The following is a 24,193-nucleotide window of genomic DNA, read 5'->3' on the forward strand; positions in this document are numbered from 1 at the left end:
CTTCTACCACCACCACATGAACCCCATGGTGGCTGGGACCCAAAATTAGACAAACATGAGTTTGAATCTTGCCTCTGGTACTTGTTCAACTGTGAAACTTGGGCAAACTGCTCAACATCTAAGAACTTCACTCTCTTCCTTTGTCAAACGGAAGTGTGGCTAATAAGACACAAGGTGGTTGTGAATTAAATGAGCTTACGTAGAAAACATGCTGAGCAGAAAGACTGGTGATGATGACAATGATGATGATGATGATGATGATAACGCCTGAATATAAGTGATCAAGAAATTTTGAAAAACTTTAGTTGAATAGAAAAATATTTTCTATAATTCTGGTTTCAAACTTACCAGGTAAAAACTTTTAGTAAACATTTTTTGTATATCTACCGTGTTTTTGGCACTCTGCAAGGCACTGGAGAAAGAACCATATAAAAGACAAGACTGTCTCCAAGCAGTATGCATTCTTGTGTGGGAGACAAGTATTTAAGCCAAAAAATAATAATAAAGTAATACCATAATGAGTGTGAAGAGGGCCTGCCTCTTTCTCTGTAGTTCCAAATACAATTTTTGTTAAGACAATCTGGGTACGAGGAGACACCATGATTTACAGTAATATTGCTCTTTTTGTTATTTGCCCTACCCAGGAAGGTAGTCAACGTATTCCCATTGCCATGAAGTAACAAATATCTGAAGAAAAAAGAGGGACATTTTTACCTAGAAAACCCATTGATAGACAGCAACTATCTACAAAGATCAGAAGCCTTTCCCACTCCCTCCCACATGATTAAGAAAGGGAATTGCTATACTCAGATGACATTACCCCATTGTCACACTGAGTGCAAACACTGTCAAGTTCCTGTACTCACTCAGAACGAAGATCCTTCACAACTGAGTGAGCAGAGAAAACTCAATCAGCTAGCCAACACCAACACAACAACATAGCAAAATTACCTGTGAGTTATTATTCCAGATTTCAAAACGGATCTCAGCTTCTCACCTTATATGGGCAACACAAAACCACGTCTCACTTTGGGTTAACGAGATGTTTCTCATTTTATCTGTAAACTCAGCAATGGCAGCAATTAACACGTTTCCCTGCTCTCTTCAAAAAACGTCACAGACACTAATTTAAAAGTACGCATGGAATCATCTAAGTGAATTTAGTAATCAGAGGAGCAGATCTGTCATTCATGGCATCTTACTCCTGAGAGGCTCATTTATTTATAGATTCGAGCTACTGAATATCTACTTGAACACAGACGAAGCACTGAAAAAAAGCCACGTATGTCTACCATTTGCATCAACACTTAGCAAATGACAACTTGAAAAATATATTCCAAGAGGAATCATTCATTTTTGCTGAATCTTAGTTTTTACCTCTCTAGTCACTGAAAAACGAACAGGTATACAGAAATAAACGAACAGGGGCAAAAAATATGAGTTGTGTCCTCCAAGGGATCTAATTTAACCTAGAAAACTCTAAGCTGCTGAGGAAGTTTCTCAGAGAGTAAAAAATAAATTTTCTTACAACTTATGTTTATTTATATGATGAATTGTCCCCCAAAAAAGAAATTATTCCTATGAGTAACAAAAATATTCCTAATTTATAAGAATAAATAAATAAGTGGGGAAATTAGAACAAGTAAGAATGAGAAAGAGACTGGGTGGCTAAGAATGTTATCCTTACTTAAAATATATGCCACAAGAACTCATACACTTGCTCAAGGAAAGCTGAGCACTCAACTTTGAACATCCTTAAACCTGTGTAAGGAGGAAACACGGTCAGTTTCACAATAATCCCCAAATCTCTTCCCATATAACTCTCTGATGTTGGAAAATGTTCTAAATTCTTTAAGCATGAAACACTATTCCATTCTACAAGATATTACACTTTGAGAACAACTAACATTTAATTGAAGTAATACTAAATTCTAAATAGCTGTGTATGTGTGCATGTGTATGTGTACATACGTGTGAGTGTGTCTGTTGGGGATACAACTCAGGGAACTGTTAAAGAAGAGAAACGAAAAAACAGAAGGTTAAGAATACAGCAGGTAAATTTTACCAAGGATAAGAATGCTGTTTTTCATATCCTTATCCATGAAATGAGAATGATGCCATTTCTTTAAGTAGGTCACAAAAAACTGATAGAATAAAATAGTAACATCAAGTGATATAAAGAAAGAATATGGGATATATGATTGAGACACATGGATATAAATCTCCTCCATGGATCTCAAATGGAAATATATCCAATTCCTTTCCAAACTAGTTGGGTACTTGTGAAAAATAAATGAGATAATATGTATGATTTTGTAATAAAGCATCTACGTATGCTTTTCATCAACATAACATAAAACATAAAATTGACATTGAAGTTCTTTGACAAGAAAACAAAAGATATGTACATGCAATCTTTCAGTCATCAGGAGAATATTCATGGATCCTTGATAGGCTCTATAAGATTCATTTTAGCTGGAGCTATCCATTTACTGAAGGACGATTATGTGTTAGGTGTCTCTATTATACAGCAGGATAATAAAATATATCTATTTCACTTCCCATTTCTGTTGTCAGCCTAAAGTGTTAGGTGTAGACGTCCCTGCATTCCAAAAGGAGGTGAGAGACTACACACAGGCTTTTTAAGAAAAACCAGTTTTGCATACTCTTAACTCTTCCACCACACCAAGGTTATGAAACGACGGCGTTGGGAGATTAAGGGGGGCAGTTTCAAGAGATAGAAGAGGCTTGGCTTTCACCTCAAGCGCAGGAAATGGGCCTTCAATAACACAGTCAAAGAGTGACCTCTGGAAATTTGGAAAAACTAATGTAGAAAGCAAGCGATTGGGGCAGGCCAGCTGCTCTGCTGGTATAGTGAAGCGAGACGGCTATATTGAACATGGCAGCCAAAGAACATGAGGGTATGGCCTATGGATTTCATGTAATCCAGGCCCACGAGAGAAACAGCATGGGGCTGTCCAAGATTCTGCCCAAAAGGGATCCCTGTAGGGCTGAAGTGATCCCCTCAGAAGAAGCTGGAGGTGTACCACTGGATGTCTCGGGGATGAGGAAAGAGAGATAAGCCAGAAATGAATGTGATCATCCAAGTCAAGGAAACAAATGATAAATCCCCTGGGACGCTGTGTGTGCATGTGTGTGTGCACACAAGCATAGGAAGTCTTAAGGGCCCCAAAAAGTGTCCAATAAGAGAATCAGTTTCACCATGACCCCAAACCACATGCATATTCCAAAGATTTAACAATCAGATGGCACAGCCACCAACCAATCAGAACAGGGCAGTGACCAATCAGAGTGGCTTCTACCAGTTTGGCTAGAGGAGTACATATCAAACATCAGCTTTGTTCCAAAACGTTAATGACAACTTCCAATATTTGTTACAATATTTGTCAACTAACAAGTTTTCTGTCCCGTATCTCTCCTCTCGGCCTCCAAGTTCAACCCTAGAAGAGCCTGATGCAGCCTAACGAATGCGAGAAGAGGGGTGCAATCTTGAGGTATGGAACTTTCTCACATCAGGCTGCCAGGCCAAAGTGGACCTCTGCTGGGGGAGGGAAGAGGCTGTCATTTCAAAGGAAGACGGAAACTGTGACTACTACACTGCACTGGATCTTCATTAACTGAAATTACAGCATCTGAAAGATCTTTTCATTACCTAACGTTGACCAAAAATGTCCCAGAACTTGACCTAGATTTCACCCAAGTAGAAGAAAAGAACTGGCTCCATAACAATGGGTTTGAACAGGCAGTGGGGTTGTGGGGCTAACTCAGTGAAACAGTTACAATTATGTAATGTGTAGGTGACAATTCTGATGTTTTCAAAATTTCTTTTCAGCCACAGAACTCATTCTTCAAAAGAAAGCTGATGCAAAGCTCAATGTTGATGATAGATGATCTCAGAGCTGCTCTAGTTAGGGGAGGGACAATGAGGGGGACAAGGAGGGACAGGTGTATGCTGCCAGGCCCCTAAGGGTGCTGAGGGATAGGTTACAAGTCGGCCCTGAAATAATCCATTCAGTAGATAAGCCTTTGAACTCATAATTAAATTCTTAATTTTTTTTATTTGAGAGGTGAGAATTCAGCATCTGCACAAGTTTTTCTGAGGACACTTGTTAACGAGTCGCCTCCTTTAAACACTTCGGTGAAAGCTGTTACTCTTCATCTTTCATATTTGAAAATGATTGTTCTGTGACTGGGACTATGTTCCAACAGTTGAGGAAGCACATGCCATCTTTCTAAGGTGTGTAGCTGCTGGGACTGTTGGCTCCTTGGCTGTGTTTCAGCATTTTTTTAAAGCATCTGTTCAAACAAATCACTTGAGCCCTTTAGAGTTGCAAGTGCTAAGAGCCCAACCATGCAATTTACGGATGAGAAAAACGGAACTCAGAAATGAGTGGCTAGAATACCACTCCACAATAAAAAGGAACAAACTATTGATAGATAGGTGTATCAACTCGGATAGAGCTCAAGGAAATCACGTTGAGAGAAAAAAGTCAATCTCAAAAAGTGCTTACTGCATTATTCTATGTATATAAGGTTCTTAAATGACCAAATTATAGAGATGGAGAACAGATTAGCGGTTGCCAGGGGACAGGGAGGGCAGTGGCTGTGACTAGAAAAAGATTGCACAAGGGATCCCTGTGATGAAATTGTTCTGCATCTTGACTGTGGTGGCTGTTCCACAAATCTACACATGTGATCAAATTGCATAGAACTAATCACGCCCCTGCACACACACATACACAAATGAGGACACATAAAACTGGTGAAATCTGAAGAAGGTGGGTGAATTGTATCAATGTCAATATCCTGGTTGGGATATTGTACTACAGTTAAATAAGATGCTACCATTGGGGAAAAATGGATGAAGGGTATATAAGATCTCTGTACTATTTCTCATCACTGCATGGGAATCTACAATTATCTAAAGAAAGAAAAAAGTTAGAAAAAAGGAATGGAATTGCTTTCTGATCAGTAAGAATAGAAAAATACTAGAATCCCAGTAACTAGATGGCCATTCACTTTTGTACCTCTCCTGCCTTGAATATTTTCAATGTAATAAGAGGGTATTAACTTGTAAAAAGCCCTAATAAGCAGCAATGCAGAAATAGCTTATTTTGGGTGGAAGGGATCATATCCGAGGACCGAGATTTTTTTAAAAAGCCTCCACGCATAATCTTCTCTGTTGAAGAAGGAGTAGTAGAAAATCTTCCAAATATTTTGATTCACAAAAAGAAACATTTTGAATAAGCTGCGACACATCTACGTTAGCAGAAGCAACATTGCTTCAATGCCCATGAGGTTTCTATTATGCAAATCTTTTCAATTCCCCCATACAATCCTTCCTAGAAGCAATGTGATATAATTTAAAAACACAGGCCTAAGAAGTAGGATAACTGGCCCCAGTTCTGTCTGTGTCACTCATCTGCTCAGTAATTATATACAAATTAATACTCCATTTCCTCATCCATAGAATGGGGATAAAATTCCTGCCATGTCTACCTCACTGTATTGTAAATAACAAATAAAAGAGACACTTGCCAGACCGGCCCTTAAATGGTTAAGTTCGTGTGCTCCAGTTTGGTGATCTGAGGTTTGTCAGTTTGGATCCTGGGCGTGGACCTACACACTGCTCATCAGGCCATGAAGTGGAGGCATCCCATATATAAGAACTAGAAGGACTGACAGCTAGAATATACAGCTATGTACTGGGGCTTTGGGGAGGAAAAGAAAGGAAGATTGGCAATAGATGTTAGCTCAGGGCCCATCTTCCTGAAAAAAGAAAAAAGAGAGAGAGAGATGCAAAAGAGAAAATTTAGGAAATATTATACAAACATATCACAATATCTAGTAAATGGAGGAAGTTGGATATAATCTGTCAGATTGCTTCATTAGTGGTCTTGACACTTGATGTCAAAGCACACATTGATGATTTTGTTACAGAAACATGGTGGGAAAACTATTGAGGGCCTAAATCTATAAAGCTTGTTTTAAGCATTCTAGATACCCCTGTTGCTTTCTAGTTCAGTGTAGAGCTTAAGAGTACATTCCATCACCATTCTTGACTCGACTTTCAAAGAAATCTACTGGTTTTCTTGTTATTGTCCCCAAGCCTACTGGTGTGACCCTTGTTTGAGAGCACTGCAGCAAGGTATTTAACAAAATTTGATTCCACATAACTAGAAAGTCCTTCATTTCATAAAAACTTTTAATGAGGCAGGCAATTTTTTATATTTTGCAAGTTCATTCATAAAACACAGATTTAAAGTTCTAACTGTATACCAAGAACTGTGCAAGGGGCATGGCTTCCCTGGCCGACAGGCTAGAGGTGACTGCCATCCTCTTTTAGCTTACATTCTTGCTGAAGCAGGCTGACTTTGCAAAACATTACGCAAAAGTGTGTATTTTTTTGTAGGTGTACTTTCCCATGATATATAAATATTTTAAAACTGTTTTTTGTAACTTTTTATAGATTTCACAAGTAGCATCATAGATTTTCTATTTTATGGTATTCATTTTTAATTTTAACAGCATGTAAGGAAATGAAGAAGCCATTCTAAGATATCAGATTGTCATTTTCAAAGAAAATAAACATGGCTAATTATTTTTAGAGAACTAACTTTTAATTTTTTGAAACGTGTTTTTCCTTTCCTGCAAAGATAATAGTAAGAAGGCAAGTGGTATAAGTTTTGTTATTGACTCCAATTCTCCTTTGGCATATAACTTTCTGTGCCCACTCATTGTGGGAAGGACATTATTCTCATACCTGTGTTTGTCCCTGTGACTTAGTTTACCCAATTAAATGTTAGCAAACATGACAAAGAAAAGTCTTGAAAATGTTTGTGTTATTGGGCTAGCTTTCTTGCACCTCTGCCATCACCACAGGTTCATGGTCAGACCAGCATATGACAAGAGACATATGGAACAGAAATGCCCCCAGTTAAACTTCTCAGATGAAGCCCAGACAGGAGCAGAGCCTGTAGAAAATCTACATATGCATGAGCAAGCCAAGCCAAGATCCTGGAGCAACCCAGCTAAGCCCAGCCTGGATTAGGTGAACCCCAGCCAACTCACAAACATGTGAGCTGTAATAATCGGTACATAACTAATACAGCAAGCAAGTCTGTACTATTGACCAAAAAAATCAAAACTAACTTTAATACAATTTTACTGTTAAAATAATAATTTTGCATAATTAATTTCAATATCTTCATGGTTAATGTCACCTGTTTCTCAAGTCATATACACTCAGTTTGAATCAGTACAACCAATAACACGCCAGAAAAGGCTGCTCATCCAGAGGTTGAGAGACAGAGAAGATTGAATGCGTGTGTGTCATGCCTAGTGTTGCAGCTATAACTCTTCCTTCTCCCTACCACCAAGAAAGCATTTTTAACAGCTTTAGTAAAGTGCAATTCACATACAATAAACTGTGCATATTTAGAATGTATAATTTTCACAAGTTTAACCAACATATACACCCAAAACACTACCACCACCAACACGACAGTAACCATATCCATCATTCCCAAAAGTTTCCTCATGCTCCTTTGTAATTCCATCCCTCACTCTACGCCCACTCCTCAGTAACCACTGACCGGCCACAGCATTTTAAAATTCAAGTTCGTGTGACATTGTTCTATAGATTGCTCTGATGTTCTAGTATTATCAGACTTCTGCACTCGTGGCAGAGCTCTCCAACACCAGTGGGCCATGACCCCTCGGATAAGAAGAACCATTTTTTGTGCTTATTCTAACAAGGGAGGTCAATTTCTGGATAATCCACCCAATACCGGTTATAAAACCTTGCCACTTTACAACTTTCTGAATTGTTTCCCAAATGGTGTGCTCTTAAAAAGCATGAAAATGGTTTAAGTGCCTCAAAGTTCAAGTCAAACATGACCATTAAGATCTTAATCATATAAACTTAATGCCTTAGAATTTAGATCCAATTTTGTCTTTTTATTAAACACAGACTGTTATAATGAAAATCATATGTATAAATTCCAGCCTCACTATTTATAAAGTGTGTGACTTTTGATAATTTATTCAGCCTTTCTGGGCTTCAATTTCTCTATCCTTAAAGTAGGAACATGTCTTTTTTATTTAGATAATATTATTACTTTTAATTTCTTTTGTAAAATTGCCTGTGATTTTCCTCAATGGTACATTTTATGGTTAACAAATTTGAAATTGTAGACACCTTCAATTAACTCTTTGCTATAGACCATAAAAATTTTAATTGAAAAAATCCTCTGTAGTAGTTGAAATACCTTATAGGCACATGGCAAATTTTGCTAAATAATGAATATTCTCAATTCCATTTCCTGCCCTCCCAAATTTTGCTATGTTAGGAAAATCTCAACTCTATTTTTTATGTTGAAAAGTATAAATATTCAGTCCAAATACTTCACAGGTCCTCTCATTTTGCCTTATTCAGAGTAAATACCTTCAAAAAATATTTCTATAATACAAAAATTTGACATCAAGGGTGTCTCTATGATTCTTTCTAGTGTTTTGCCAAATGTAGGAGTTGCAAAATCACAGACCTTTTCAATGGCATTGTTTCAATATTGAACATAAATATATCCAATTAAAAATAGAAGCCTCATGGGGCCGGCCCGGTGGCACAGTGATTAAGTGCACACGTTCCGCTTCGTCTGCCCGGGGTTTGCCAGTTCAGATGCCGGGTGCGGACACGGCACTGCTTGGCAAAAGCCATGCTGTGGTAGGTGTCCCACATATAAAGTAGAGGAAGATGGGCATGGATGTTAGCTCAGGGCCACTCTTCCTCAGCAAAAAGAGGAGGATTGGTGCAGTTAGCTCAGGGCTAATCTTCCTCAAAAAAAAAAAAAGGAGGAAAACGGAAGCCTCATCAAGAGTCTTCCAAGTTGAAACATTCAAAACACAGATTAAACAATTTCAGGGGGCCGGCCCCATGGCCGAGTGGTTAAGTTCACGCCCTCTGCTGCAGCGGCCCAGTGTTTCCTTGGTTCGAATCCTGGGTGCGGGCATGGCACCACTCATCAAGCCATGCTGAGGTGGCATCCCACATGCCACAACTAGAAGGACCCACGACTAAGAATATACAACTATGTACTGGGGGCCTTTGAGGAGAAAAAGGAAAAAAATGAAATCTTAAAAAAAAAAAAAGAATTTCAGAATTAATCTAGTACATAGTTTGCGCTTTTATTGTTTAATTTTTTCCCTTGCCTAATGAGTGATACATTTCAAAGTCTTCCTGTTTTTAAATTTCGTTTGCAAGAGCCGCTATTCGCTAAAATGAAGGTTTTGGTACTCTGTTTATTAAGTATTTTTATTCAATATTTTCAAGTGATTTCAAACAAAATGAAAAGAAAATTATAAGAGGCTCATTTAGAAAAGACTAATAACTTTGTTGGACATTTAGATTGCTTGCAAAGCATTAATTCAAAGGCTCAGACCCTTTAAAATTCTGACCGATGATGGTAGTAAAAAGAGAAACCATGTACTGCCATGCCAAAAATTTTTCTGTATTTAACCTCACATATGTTTTGGTGTAACTAGCGTAATTCCTCATTTGTAAGATATTTAGTAATTTGGCCACTACAGCCTCTAGAGTGATTGACAGAATATCACCATCTTTTGGACAGAAAAATGAATTATGCATACATCACAACCAAGTCCAAGCACATTTCTGCTCCATACATTTTTTTCTAATTTAATAAACATTGTCTTTACAGTGGCACTGTGTTCTATCAAAATTTACATTTGTCTTCTCACCACAAAATAAGTGACTTTATCTTTAATGATCCATAAAATAACATTTACAATAACATATGGTTTATTGTCTATAGAATCAACTTTGAAAAGCTTTACTTATATCCATGAATTAGATGCAAAAACTCATGCGTTATTAAAATTAATTGATTTTTCCATTGAAAACCCTGACGGTATTCACACTTGCTAAGTTCTTCTACTACTGAAACAATACATTAACCACTGTTGCTTCATTTTTTCCTACATGTACAAGAAAACTTAAAATTGAATGTGAATGAAGTTTTCAACAATAAAATAAAACAAACTACTGATACATGCAAAAGAAGGAATTGACTGCAAAAGCTTTCTGCTAAGTGAAAGAAGCCAGAAAAAAAAAATGCTACACACTGTATGATTTCATTAATAGTACATTCTAGAAAAGGCAAAACCATAAGGATAGAAAACAGACTAGCTGTCACTAGGAACTGGAAGTAGGGGGAGGGTAGTGATCTTTGGAGGTTAAGATGCTATTCTAAATCTTGATTGTGGTGATGGTTATGGGACTGTAGACATTTTACAAAATTCATTGAACTAGACAGTTAAAACAGGTGATTTCATTGCATGTAAATTATATCATTATAAACTTTACAAAAAAAAGAATGAATGAAATTCATTTAGAAGAGCAGTACCTTGATCTAAGTGAAAAGTCATGCTTCACAGAGCTGTACGTCCAAGACTCTTTTTGTGAAATGAATCATCATTTGCAGGTAAACTGCAGACAACTACTAATTTTTTAACAACATGCTGATGGCTATTCAGCAGATTTGTGTCTTCTGATTTCAACGTGGTCAGTGATACTGCCCCAATGTGGGCACCCGTGATAGACGTAAATGCCAACATTTTCTTCCTGCTATACATTCATCATCAACTTTCTTAATAAATAGGAATTCACTATGTCATTAAACATTTTCATTTTTGTGAGGTCATTGATGCTACAAAAGGTCCAATGAAAAATATTTAAAACTACCAAAAATACAGATACATTCTACATATATTTCATGTATACTTAAGCTATAACTTCCCATGTTTCCTACTGACTCTGCTAACTTGTGGCCTGGTAACTTTATGCATCTCATAGGCCTTAGTGCTCCAATGCATATGTTGTCCTAGGAAAAGATAAATAAATAAATATATGTATAATTAAATATTTTGTATCTGGAAAGGGTTGGGGTAAAGGATATGTATTATTGCTGGGCATCTTTCAGATTTAATTACACATTAAAATAAGAACTATATTCACCACATAGGCATCTGAGATACTATTAGATAAGAACATAGTCAAAGCTATAAGAACTAACTGGAAGTCTACCAACCCATCTTGGCTCATTTTAGTGCAATGATTAATAGTAATATTTCATTAAAATATGAAAAATCTGGCACCAATGTTAAACCAGATGGGACTACATTGTAACAGGCACAAACAAACATGGATATGTGGTTCCCTCACCAAAATCCAATGCTACACACACACAAAAAGAGAAAATAAATGTCAATATTACACATACATGCAAACACACACAGACAGATGTATAAAATCTCCAGTGTAAAAATTCTAAATAACCATTAACAAGTGAAATCCAGCAATATGGCCAGGTAACTTTTATTGAAAGAATGCTAGGATAGTTCAATTCACGGAATCTGTCAATTTAATTTATTATATTAATTGATTCAGTAAGAAACGTAGAATTGCTTGGATAGATGATGAAAAGGCAATTGATAAAATTGCTTGACAAAAGAGGAATACGTAAGAAAATCTCTTAATAAAGGAGAAACATATGATAAAAATATCTCTCTCTCAAACTAAAAGCCAGGAAAATACTTATTAGGAAAACAGTAAAATAATTCCCAATTGGTCTGGTCCCATGGCCTAGTGGTTAAGTTCAATGCACTCTACTTCAGTGGCCTGGATTCATTTTCCTGGGCACAGACCTATGCCACTTGTCTGCAGCCGTGCTGTGGTGGCAACCCACATAAAAAATCGAGGAAGATTGGCATAGATGTTAGCTCAGGGCAAATCTTGCTCAGCAAAACAAACAAACAAACAAACAAACAAAAAACAAACAAATAAATAAAAAGGTATTCTTTAAAAAAAATAATTCCCATTAAAGTCAGGGAAAAAAAGGATTTTCGTTATCATCACTATTTTTTATAGTATTTATAATACAAGCCAAGGCAATTAGACAATAGAAAGAAAAGTTAAGGAGGCAAAAAGTAACACTAGTGAAAAATGGAAACAAGAAAGTAACATTTTTATTATTTGAAGACAATATTATTCCTTACCTGAAAGACCCAAGAAACCAACTGCTAAGTTACTACAAAGGATAGTATTACGAAAGACAATACTCAGCAAGCAGACCAGTTAAAAAATTAGTAACACATAGTGATCAATAGACTTCAAATAAACAAACATGATTGAATTTGAAAAACAAAACAATGGGAAAAAAGACTCCGTTTTCCGTAGTAATTATAAAAAGGAAATTACTAGGAATAAAATAAACAAGAAACATGCAAGAACATTATTGAGAAATTCCTAAAAAGATGTAAATGGTAAAAATACATAGCAAGGTTTTGGATATGAATTTTCGACATCATAAAAATGTCATTTTTCCCACAGGAGGTTCCATTAAAAGAACCATCAGGATTTTTTTCAGGTAGATAATCTAATTTTTAAGTTGATATCGACTTCTAAATAAGTATGATTAGCCAAGCAAACTTCTGGGGTAAAAATAGAATGAAATGAGAGTTTTAACACATATTATAAAACTTCTATAATTAAAACTGTGGTACTAGCATATAAAGAAAAAGATGAATGTAATAGCATGGAGAGTCAAAAAATAGAATTAAATATAGAAATACAGAATGATAACTAGACACAAATATAGATAAATATATGATAAATATAGAATGATAAACCAGACATTTCAAATCAGTATGGAAAAGATGAATTATTGAACAGTGTTGTTAGGAAAATGAACAGGAATCTAGAAAGAATACATTTTGATGCCCTACATCATACTCAACAGATTAAATTACACAACTTATTAATGAAGGAGAAAAAATTGAATACACAAAATGAAATTATGGTGGAACACACAGGATTGCATTTTTAAAATAATTTCAGAATAGAAAACAACTCTCTAAGTATGACTGACACAAAACACAGAAATCATAAAAGGAAAATTAATTCATTCATTTATATAAAAATCAAAAGATCAACCAAAATCAGAAAAAACCTATACAGCTTACATTACCAACAACGCGTTCATTTTGTTACTGTGTAAAGAGCTTGTAGATGTCGAAAAGGCAATGGCAACAATCCAATTGATAAAGGGCAATGAATATGAACAAGTCATGCCCAGAAAAGGAAATTCAAATAGGTCTTAAATATATTAAACAATGGTCAACTTCACTTATAGTAAAACAAATGCACACTTAAAATTGTAACAGGAAGCCAGTTTTTGTCTATTAGTTCAAAAGTAATTTAGGTGATGGGATAAAAAAACGAATATACTGAAATGCTGTGCAAATATTAGCTATTATTACCATCTTTCAAATAATTTTATAACTTTTGGTTCATTCCAACCGAAAATACACTACATGATATGGAGCACTAAACAGATAGACAAGAACCCTCGGTGACTATTAATTCTATACCCTAAAACCTGAATCCTCACATTTGTTGAGAAAGTGTGACAAGCTCATTTTCAGATGATTGAGATGTAACCTCTCCTAGAGTGCACCAGATTAATACAATAGAAAAGCTCCAGTCCTGAGACTTTCATTCTTCTCCACCACTCATGGAATCATGGTAGAAACATTTATTTAGGTGTTAAGGTCAAAAGTATGCCCAATTTTATCTGCTAAATTATTCTCTCCATTACAGAACACCATACAAGTCAAACAAGTCGACTTCTTGACATTTTGATAGCATCTGAACTTCTTATGTTGATCCTTTTTCCTAGAAAATCAAATAAAACATGGAAAGACTGACAAATGATCTGATCTCGGTTCCCTCTCATTCAATAACCAGAGTAAGAAACTCAGTTGGACTGACAAGGGCAATAAGGAAGTCTGTCCAAAAGACTTAACAGAACAAAAGAAAACATAAAGAAGAAAAAAAGAGCTTTAGACTAGATTCGAGAGTTAGATTTCTTCCTGTAAGTTCACTGTGGAGAAAAGGTAAATGATTTCTGTTAAAAGACATCAACAGTACCTGTCACTGGAGAAGATATTTCTCCCAATAAAAACAGCCTCAAAATAGGTAGAAAAATTTCCTCTGTAAGACACTAACAAGGGAAAAATGCAAAATGATGTCACTATAATTGCTATGAGAATTAGAATATCTTCTATGGAGAGATCAGCCTGACAATAAAAAAATCACAAGGAAGTTCTAAAGTCAGCAAGTTCTAAGCACCAAAATCTCAAAGAAAGTGAATTTCTTTATTTTTTAAAAAATGGACAGTAGATTTTCTTTGATGAGCAAAACTGCTTTGCACAGTGAACACATTTAGTAGTTCCAGACATGAGTCTTAAATATCAATTTAAAAACATTCTTTAAATGACAAGTACTTAAAGCATAATATATCAAAAGAAAAGAAACAGCATATAAACTAGAAATGGCTAAAAACTTTAAAGCAGAAATCCCTTTCTGCAAGAGTTAGAAACAAGAAATAATACCACAGATTGTCCCAGTCTGTTTATACTTGCTATAAAAATACATGTTTTAGAGGAAGTGTGATATAGTAGAAAAATCATAGGCTATAGTAAGAACATCATAGCCTAGTGTGATAACGTAGAAAAATTCCGAGCTTGAGTTCTGTCATCTGTAACAAAAAAGGGGCTGCCTTCCTCCTCGCTGGGTTGCTGGGTTGTGGTAGGAACAGAGAAAGCATCAGCATAGTACATAGTGTGTCTGTAGCCATGCCCCAAATGGTAGTCACTATTATCATGAGAGTTTTATAAAAGAAACCAGTACTCGAACTACATGAAAATGAGGGGCTGGAAGCCAGTCTAGAATCACATTTCAAAACTAAATTTAATCACATATCACATAATACTGAATAAAAGAAACACTAGTTACTACTGGAGGGAAATAAAGACAATATCCAGCCCTGGCCTTCAAGGAATTTGAAATTCTTTTACTTGAAGAGGTATTTATCGAGTAAAGACTTTGTTTCAAGGATACGTCTAAGTAAGGGGGAGACAAAATGAATGAAGACACAGTCAGGGCTTCAAGGCGTTGATAGCCAAGTATTGAAACATGAGGGCATATAATTTGAGCACATGCAAGAGCTGACTAGAGGGATGCATAGAGGAAATGTCACCTAACTCTACCGGGACCCTCACAGAAAGAGTTTACTTAGAACGTATCTTTCTTTACTTAGAACAGGTCTTGAAGAAAACAAAAGATCTTGCTCTTCAAGTGACATGCAGAGGCCCAGAGACACGAATGAGCAGGGGACAGGGGGTGAGTATGTCTGCAGCCTGGGAGGCAGTGGCTGGAAAAAGATTCTGCACTATCATTTGGGGGTCAGATGACACTAAGGACTTTGGACACTCTCCAAGAGGTAGCAGGGAGCCGATGGATAGCTTTAAGTGGGAGGGTTACGAGATTTAATGGTCATATTGCTTTCAACGGAAATCACTCTGGGGACAATGTAGACTGAAGGAGGAGCAAGTGAGCAGGATAAGGGCCTATGGCCACAGGAGTCTAGTTAGAGGAAGGTTACAGTTGTGTAGATAAGAAACAGAGGATCCAAACTAAAGCAGAAGCAATGAGAGAAGCAGATGGGGAGCCAAATTAGGGCATTTCTAAAGTAAAATCTCAAAGTCTTGATAATCAGTTTGATGTGTGGGCAGTCAAGGCCAACTCAGATTTCTAGCTCAGAGAAATGGGTGGGTGGTGATGCCAATAATGGGGCCAGAAAACATAAGTAGACAAATAGGCTTCATAGCTAGAAAAGATTATTGGTTCATCTGGGCACATGTGAATTTTGAAGGGTTTAAGGGAGATAGACAGTTGAATTAACAGCTAGAAAGGAAAGCTATAAAATATATCTTCCAGGGAATTTGTAAGCCAAGAATTATATTTGACTCTTTAAATGACTGAAAAAGCTCTTCAATTGTTCCAGTTGCTAAATATGAACCGGGCCATAGGTAAAGCTGAAGTCTCATCTTTTTCGTTTGTAGGCTCTGCTAAACCAAAATGGATTTAAAAACTTAGTATTTAGACTACCTCAGCAAATATACACTGCTGGGGTGAACCCTGCTATCTCTGCAGCAGTTGCAGTTCTGTGCCTTTTACTGTTGGCATTTCTCCAATCGACTTCACTGGGACTAAATTCTAGCACACCTTCGGTTCTTTTTCTTCTCCACAGGCATAATTCTATAGTACAACACAGGGGTGAACTGCCCTGGAGGAGGCGAGTACTCAGCTGTGTGGTCAGGAATCAATCTTTTCCTTTCCTAAGGGAAAGTTAGCTCCCTGGGCAAAGCAGACATTTGCAAGAAAATGAAGAGCACATTCATTTCACTACATTCTGTGGGACCCTTGTCCAAGTGCAAATGCATTATTAGAAGAGATAGGAGGAAGAAGCATCTTAGGTTTCAAGGCTGCCATTCCTCCTGTATTATGTATCAACCTGAGGAATAGGGAAGCTTGAGAGATTCTGCACCAGGCATAGATGGCATCACACTTCTCTTACTATAAGGTCGTCTTATAGATCTATAACCTCCAGTGGCTCATTATGACAGAGCACTGCGGCTTTAAAGATGCTCCATGTCTAGCCTGCTTGACTTTCTACTGTCCTCTTGCCTCTACCCTGCCCCCTTCACATCCTCTAAGATACTTTATTCTCCCTAAAGGCCCCCTTTATTAGCCTCAATGACGAGTGCTACACAAATTGGCAAAGTCAATGGAATACTCGTTTTGCCCTTATCGTACATAAGCCAATCACTCCCATCCAGAAGTCATTCACCATATGAAGCCCTCTCAGATCAGCCCCCACAGAAATTATTCCTCCCTCATCCAAATGTGCACCACCCCGTGCCTACAACTCCTGAATACTCTTATTTCTTTCCAATCGATATTATGGTAATTTGTGCATACATTTATTGTTCTTTTTCAGAGAAAGACAAGCCTGATTTCTCTCAAAGATCCTAACACAATGATTCCGTATATAGTCAGTGTTGATTGTTGAAGAAATATTGTAGAAGAAATGATCCATTGATTGAATGAATAAAGATTTCTTCAGAGAGACCGTACCGTCCCAGAAGTACATTGGGTCTAGGATATCCTAGAAACTAGTAATACAGGGCCTTCAATATGCTTCTCATGCCAGAAGAGGACTCACGCCATGGCCTTTGGTCTAAAGCTTATGCCAAATGCCAGAGCCTGGAAAAAATATATTGTGGACATAATTTCCATTCTGAACATGTTAGGTATCCATTTTCCTCTACATAATGATATCAAAATAAAATTACCTGATATTCTTAAAGACTATATAATAAAACTTTTCTTACTTTTTGTATATGTCACTCATAAAAAGAAATGCATTGCTGGTAAAGATATCAATCCAAATCATGTAAATCACACACTGTTCCTTGCAGGGAAGTTATGAGAATCCCTGTGATAAGTCCTTCACAAAGCAAAGAATTCATCTACAGACTCGAAAGAATGAGAATAAATAACTCCCTCCTCCTTCCTCTTTACTCTCTCCTTCTTCTCCCTCTCTCTTTTCTCCTTTCTACTTTTTAGTAAACCTGGAATAAAGTTTAAATAAAGCACATAATTTAGTTTAACATAGCCAAGCTCAATGTAAGAATGCATAGTGGGGAGTTCCTTAAATCTGAAACATGGTTAGAGGCATGAGAAAGAGATGGAAAACATATACTGTTTCAAAACAGTCCACATAGTTGGCCCAGAAACAGGACTGGTTAAAAGGTTAGTGAGGTAGAAACAGCTCAGCCATCTTAGAGTGCAAGGACCTGCCTCGGGTGTCATTCGTTACAGATGCCACATTCTTGGACTGGTTCTCTATCCAGTACAAGTTAAGATACCTACACACAGACCTATAGATCTCATATACTTTCCTTATCTGGAAAGAGGGAACACCCTGTCAAGAGGCTGGAGTTAATATTCTGAAAATATTCCTATACCTCCCACATGACTTCTAGATCAGAGAATGAAGAATCTGACAGCACAGCTGACTAAACATTTCCTAGGCTAGGTTTATTCGTATGCCACCACCAAAGGTGAACGAAAACCCTCCCCTCACTGAGTTGGGCCTTATAGTCACAAAGACTTCAGACATAAACTCAACAGAGTTTACGTGCATACAGAATTACAGAGTGTGCTCAAGAAATCTGCTTCATGGAAGAACAAATGTGAGAACATTAGGCTTTGCATGACAGTACAACAATGGATAGCAACTATAGTAGATCGAATTCTAAGATGGCTCCCAAGATTCCCAACTTCTTGTGTACACATCCTGTCTAATCCCTTTCCCTTCAGTGTGACAGGACATGTGATTTTAGAAGGGATTTTACAGATGTAATTAAGATCTATAATCAGTTGAGTTTGACTTAATCAAAAGGGAGATTTTCCTGGGTGGGCCTGACTTAGTCAGGTGAACTCTTAAAAGAAAGACACTCCTGCTGTTCTTGAAGCAGCTGTTCTGTCGTTGAGGGGGCCTATAGAAGAGGTCATGTGGCAAGAACCTGAGGGCAGCCTTTAGCTGCTGAGAAAAGTCCCAGGCTGAGAGCCAGCAAGAAAACAGGGACCTCAATCATAAACCCTCAGGGAACTAAAGTCTGCCCACAACCACATGAGCTTGGAAGAGGGCCTCAAGCCTCAGCTGAGCCCACAGCCCCAGCTGACAACCTGTTTACACCCCGTGAGATCCTGAACAGAGGACCCAGCTAATCCTTGCCTGGATGTCTGGCCAAGAGAAAATGTGAGGTAACAAGCCACTAAGTCTATGGTAATTTACTACACAGCAATAGAAAACTAACACAGAAACTATCTCCCTAAACAAAAAAATAGGGACAAAAGAGACTACTAGTGGCATGCAAAAAATAAAAATAACAAAGAGTCTTTATAAACTTCCATTTGTGAAGAGATATCTATGGAGTGTTAGGTATTTCCTTGAATGTTTTCATGTAAAACAGACAGACCTATACATAATGGAGCTCATTCACTTTTATTGGCTAAATGCCTTTGATGACATTGTCCAAACTACAACCCAGCAAAGACTTAGGAATATCTCCGCTGTCCCACCTTATTCTTCCCCTTCCTACAGCGTTGACTACAGTACCTTTCTCTATACACTTCTAATGTTAAAAGATCTCTGTACCTTGATGAAAGCAAAAGGAGGAAAAGAAAAAAACGTTGAGAATTGCCTCTGTGAAATATTTCAATTTTAACAAATTTCCTTAGACCATTTTGAACAGGCTATACTGGAGTACATAAATAAATGCAAATATGAATGAGTTTCGAAACTACCGTTATTCTGAATACTTTGACTAGAATCTCCTTGATAAAGTCCACTGGGCTAAAAACTTTCTTTAAAGCTTAAATCTTGTCTCACTAACCCCAAGGGGGAAGGAGGATTCCGGCCAAATTTTGATATGACTGGAAAATGTAGGCTAATGCACCATTATGTTTGAAAATGGACACTTCCCTCTGAAAGTTTTATATCCTCAAAAAAAAAATGCATTGTCCTCAAATGGTACCCTGTGGCAAACATTTGTACTGAAAAACTATTTTTAAAAATGTGCGCTTACGTGTTCTCTTATTACACTTTCCCTTTGTCCACATTAATATTCATGTACTTAAAGCAAAAGTCGACTCAGAAAAGATTTCTTTTAAATATACTAAACATGTGAAAAAAAAAAAAGAAAGGAACTACGTAGGAGTGAACTATATGCAGGTCATAATGTTAAGATTGTGTATGTGTGTGTATGTGTGTTTTAGAGTGTTTCAAGTGGAAAGTATAGATACATGTAATGAGTCAAAGAAATTCATTGGAGTCACTTTTTTCTCCTTAAATAGGGCAAACATATTCAATATTTGCAAGGTTCTTAGTTTTCCTAAGTCTCACTTATGTTTCAGTTAAACACAAACAGGAGAACATATTTCAAGAGTAAATATATATACACATATTTTTAAAGATTGGCGCCTGAGCTAACAACTGTTGCCAATCTTCTTTGTTTTTCTGCTTTTTCTCCCCAAATCCCCCCAGAACATAGGTGTATGTCCTAGTTGTGGGTCCTTCTAGTTGCGGCATGTGGGACGCCACCTCAGCATGGCCTGATGAGTGGTGCCATGTCTACGCCCAGGATCCAATCTAGTGAAACCCCGGGCTGCCAAAGCGGAGCACGTGAACTTAACCACTCGGCCACAGGGTCGGCACCTAGAGTAAATATATTTTAGGGTAGTTTTATATTTAAAAAAATGTATATTTTCCAATAGTTTTTGAAAGTTATATTGTATATGAGAAAAAAATAGTTTCAATTAATGGTCCACAATTGTCTTTCAATCTTGACAAAGCTCACTTCTTAAATATTAAAAGGAAAAAATATACTATTATGTAAAACAATAGTGTCACTAGGTGATAAAATATATTATTAACTTCTCTTATGTTGCCCTGTGATAACATCGCAACTGATAAATTAGTAAGATTATGTTATAGGCTTCTATTTTCATAGATTTATTTTTTTCCTGGGAGAAATTTTAGATGATGCTTTAAGTTTTATAACTTTCCATTACAAGATTAAATCAAAGAGGTTAATAATACTACATGGTGGTTAAGTTAGCAAGGTGGTTTGCCAGGGTTGTTGCTTGCTCCCCTAGTTTTCATCAGAATTGTCCAAAATAAGAAACTAACGTGACTATAAAATATGCCTAACAAATAAGGCAGAAAAATGTACCAAGTAAACACATTACATTTTGAGCATCATTCACTTTCCAGTATACCTTATCTGGGCAGGTGGCAATTTTGCCAAAAGAGTATTATGTTGCAAGAGAAAATAAATGACTATTATAAAAAATCAAGAGAAAGAAGGACAATTATAGGAAAAGAGTTTCAGGGGTAGTAATGATACTTGATAAAATTTGTCAACACAGGAAAGATAGTATAATAAGGTAAACTAAATGTTTAGCAGGGGAAATGGTATGCCCACGATTCTAGATCAAGCAAAATTTGTAGCTAAAAATTTGCTTAAAGTAGTTTTTGTAAATTTCAGATTATTCAAGCCATCTTGCAATTCAAATGAAAGGCAAATGAGAAAACACAATCCTTTTCCGTGGAGTGGGGTTTGTTGGGACAAGGGGTATTCATTAAATGTTGTAAACAAAATCTTGCCAGAGTAAACCTTTATGTTACTCATCACTTTGAAATTTGCTTCACTGATTTTCAAATTGATTTCATACAGAGTGGCTCCCTTCATGAATCCCCAGACCCTGTGGAACACGGACCAAGGATGCTGTCCAACAGTTCCTGTTTTTTTTATTATTATTTTAAATGCCTGTATGTGCTGATGATCTTCCCAAATAAGGATTTCAGATTTCTAACCTTCTATTTTATTAACAGTAATGTGTAGTTAAGATAGAAAAAGAGCTACTAACTAGTACACCAACATCTCTCTATATGCCCTCTGCTTATCAAATCCTATCATAAGAGAAAGAGGCAACACTATCCTCACACTGGGAATCCAAAGCCCCCTCTTTAGCAACTGATATCTAAACAGATGGCTGCAGAGATTCCTGGGGCTATGCTGGGATCATTCACCGTGCAGTGCACTCCATTCAACTTTAAATGACAATGAGATAAGCAACTGCCATGTGCCAATTACTTCATTTTCAACAGATGAATTTGTGATCAATGTTAAAAGCCTTTTGGGTTTAAATTTGCAACTTCAAGAACATCCACATGAAACTGATCAGTTCCTAAGGTAATAAATAGTAGTCCCACAATCATTCCTGGTTAAAAACAACAGTGATGATTTTGTGTGGTGGTTGGGTGGTGGAGGTAATGGCAGTGGCAGGAACATGAAGTATTATTACAAAATTTTCTCATATTATTATCTAAGGAAGACAGATACATAATGGCATTGCACTTCACTCATACAGTCTGACACCTCTAGAACTGAAAAGGGGAGAGAATGGCTAAAGATAAAAACATTGGAAGACTATCCACACCAACTACCATTAGTAGACTGGATGTCAAAAATAAAAATTGAACAAAGTCAAGTAAATGCTTCATTTCTCTCTTATGTAAACTTTTCCAACTATTCCTGAAGCAGAAAAGTCCAGGACATATTTTCTACCATAATAACAGTGTGTATCTAGACTACTGGAGTGGAAATAGAGTTACATGTGCTCTCCCATATCAGCTCTAGGAAATATACCATCATAGTAAAAAATACCTGAACCACTGAAAAAGCCTTTAGAATAAAGGAGTTTCTATGAGTCTTGTGTAATAGGCAGAAAAAGGAAAACATACAGAAGCAACATAAGCTAGGAGGAAGGTCTGGATATTCATAGGGAAACTAAATGAGGGCATTTGTTGGGCATGAGAGAACAGACTCCTAATTACAGGGCGAAAGCCTGCTGGGAAACAACTGGCTTAAGAACGGAGCTTGAGAAGCCTGGGAAGGAACGGGGCCCTGACCGTGGTCCTGAAAGAGAACAACTTGAAGATAATTGCGAACAGTCTCCCCAAGCATCCACACACCAACACATCTTTGTTTTTTAACTGTTGCCTTAAACAAGCTAAGCGTCCAATAATATTCTGCATCAAAAAAAAAATGTCGAAACTTTTTCTTATGATCAGATCAGCCTTTCTAATGCCCAGCTCTTCCTTCCCCAACAGTCTCTCCTCCAGTGTTAGGATAATTTCAGGATTGAGAGGTATGCTATTCTATCTCAAAAGCAGGAATCAAGATTCTGACAAACTCACAACGCTTAGAATTCTGCCGAAAGCTTACACTTGGGAATCCTGATTCTAGTTTGCATTTCTTAAACTCAGAAGGGAAATCATGCCTATGGGAAAGACCTCACAGAATGAAGCTGCATGGATGAAGAATATTCCAAACTCTCCTTGTAACCTAGGGAGCCTTGAAACTCTAGAAGGATAAGGTGGCGATTCACCATATGGACACTTCCTACTTTCACCTCATAAAATTAATAAAAGCCAGTTACTTAAAGAAGTACCAGAATACAAGTCGCATAGTGACCACGGGCGTCGGTCTTTCCAGCCCTTACAAACCCAAGAAGTCAAGCCAGGCGACTACTTCAAAGTGTTAATACTACACTGAACCATGGGAGGAAAAAAATTTCTCCGCACAAAAGACATCTTGGCAAGAATAGAAGGGATTCACTCCAGTGGTGCAAAAAGAAAGGTGGGAACGAAAGTAATTTATATGAGCAAAATCATTCTTAAAAAATACCATGCAACTCGTCGAAGTGCAAGACTTACGTGTTCCGTCAAAACGGGTGGCGATGGTGTCGAGGAAGGTGTTCTGGGGCGCCAGTAATCCTTTCATAACCGGCATTTTTCCAGCGTGGTGTGAAATTCTCCATCAAACTTTGTCCAGAAGGATGGTTCGAGAGGAAAGTGCCAAGAAGGGAGAAGGGGAGCGTGATGACGGCAGGGGAGGGGGGCCTGGCGTGGTGATGGGGCTGATCGCGGGAAGGGGGAGGACGGAAGGAGGGAGGAAGCGAGTTCCAGCCGCCGCTGCTCTGCCTGGAGCAGCCCCGAGAGCGCTCTCGGAGCCCGCCCCGCACCTCCAGGCTCTGCCCGGAGCAAGCTCCCTCTCCCGCCCCCTCCACCTCCGCCAGCTGCCGAAACCCCCCCACCGTCCCTCCACGGACTGCAGTGCCCGCCAGGCGCCGCAGCGCGGTGCCTCGCCCCCCACCCCGCCCGCCCGGAAAGAGCCCGCGGTGGCCCGGGGCGCCGTGCCCTGACCTAAGGCGCTGGGGTCATGGAGGACAGCGCTCGATGTGGGCGAGGTTCGGTGGCGCTGAGCCTCCCCGTCTCCAAGGAGCTCCGGGAAACGCGAGCGAGCACTACTCCCACCCCCCCAGGAGCCGATGAACAAAGACCCCTTTGTTCCCGCTCCGTCCCTCTCCCGGGGAGACCGGAGTCCCGTGGGTGTGGTATTGGAAAAGGGGAGGAGACAGGTCGCGGCAGGTACCTGGCCTCCGCCTAGAACTTGGGAGGGGGGAGGCCCCCCAGTGGTGTCCAAGAGAGCTGTGGCAGCCAGGCGCCCCAGGGGGAGGCGGCCCCCTTCCGGCGCACCTGTCATCGCGAGTGCCCGCGACAGGAGCAGGGCAGCCTGGAGTTAGTTGCATGGCCCCCTCCCCGGTCACCCGGGT

At 38.2% G+C, this 24,193-nt stretch overlaps 1 protein-coding gene across 2 annotated transcripts in view; it reads right to left on the reverse strand.

The window, feature by feature from the left end:
- KCNH8 (potassium voltage-gated channel subfamily H member 8) overlaps nucleotides 1-23,965 on the reverse strand; it is a 337,559-nt gene extending 313,594 nt beyond the window's left edge. Inside the window, exons 1-2 of one of the 2 annotated variants that reach the window (XM_070577513.1) lie at nucleotides 23,784-23,965; nucleotides 23,295-23,402 (exon numbers count right to left, since the gene is read on the reverse strand). In XM_070577513.1, the coding sequence (XP_070433614.1) occupies nucleotides 23,295-23,370 (76 nt within the window). In that variant the 5' untranslated portion in view covers nucleotides 23,371-23,402; nucleotides 23,784-23,965. Of the gene's footprint in view, nucleotides 1-23,294; nucleotides 23,594-23,783 lie in introns of those variants that run through there. The other variant, XM_008519807.2, reaches the window with a different exon arrangement.
- Nucleotides 23,966-24,193: the final 228 nt, after the last annotated feature.

The sequence above is a fragment of the Equus przewalskii genome, chromosome 15, assembly GCF_037783145.1.
Source record: "Equus przewalskii isolate Varuska chromosome 15, EquPr2, whole genome shotgun sequence".
Lineage (NCBI taxonomy): Eukaryota > Metazoa > Chordata > Mammalia > Perissodactyla > Equidae > Equus > Equus przewalskii.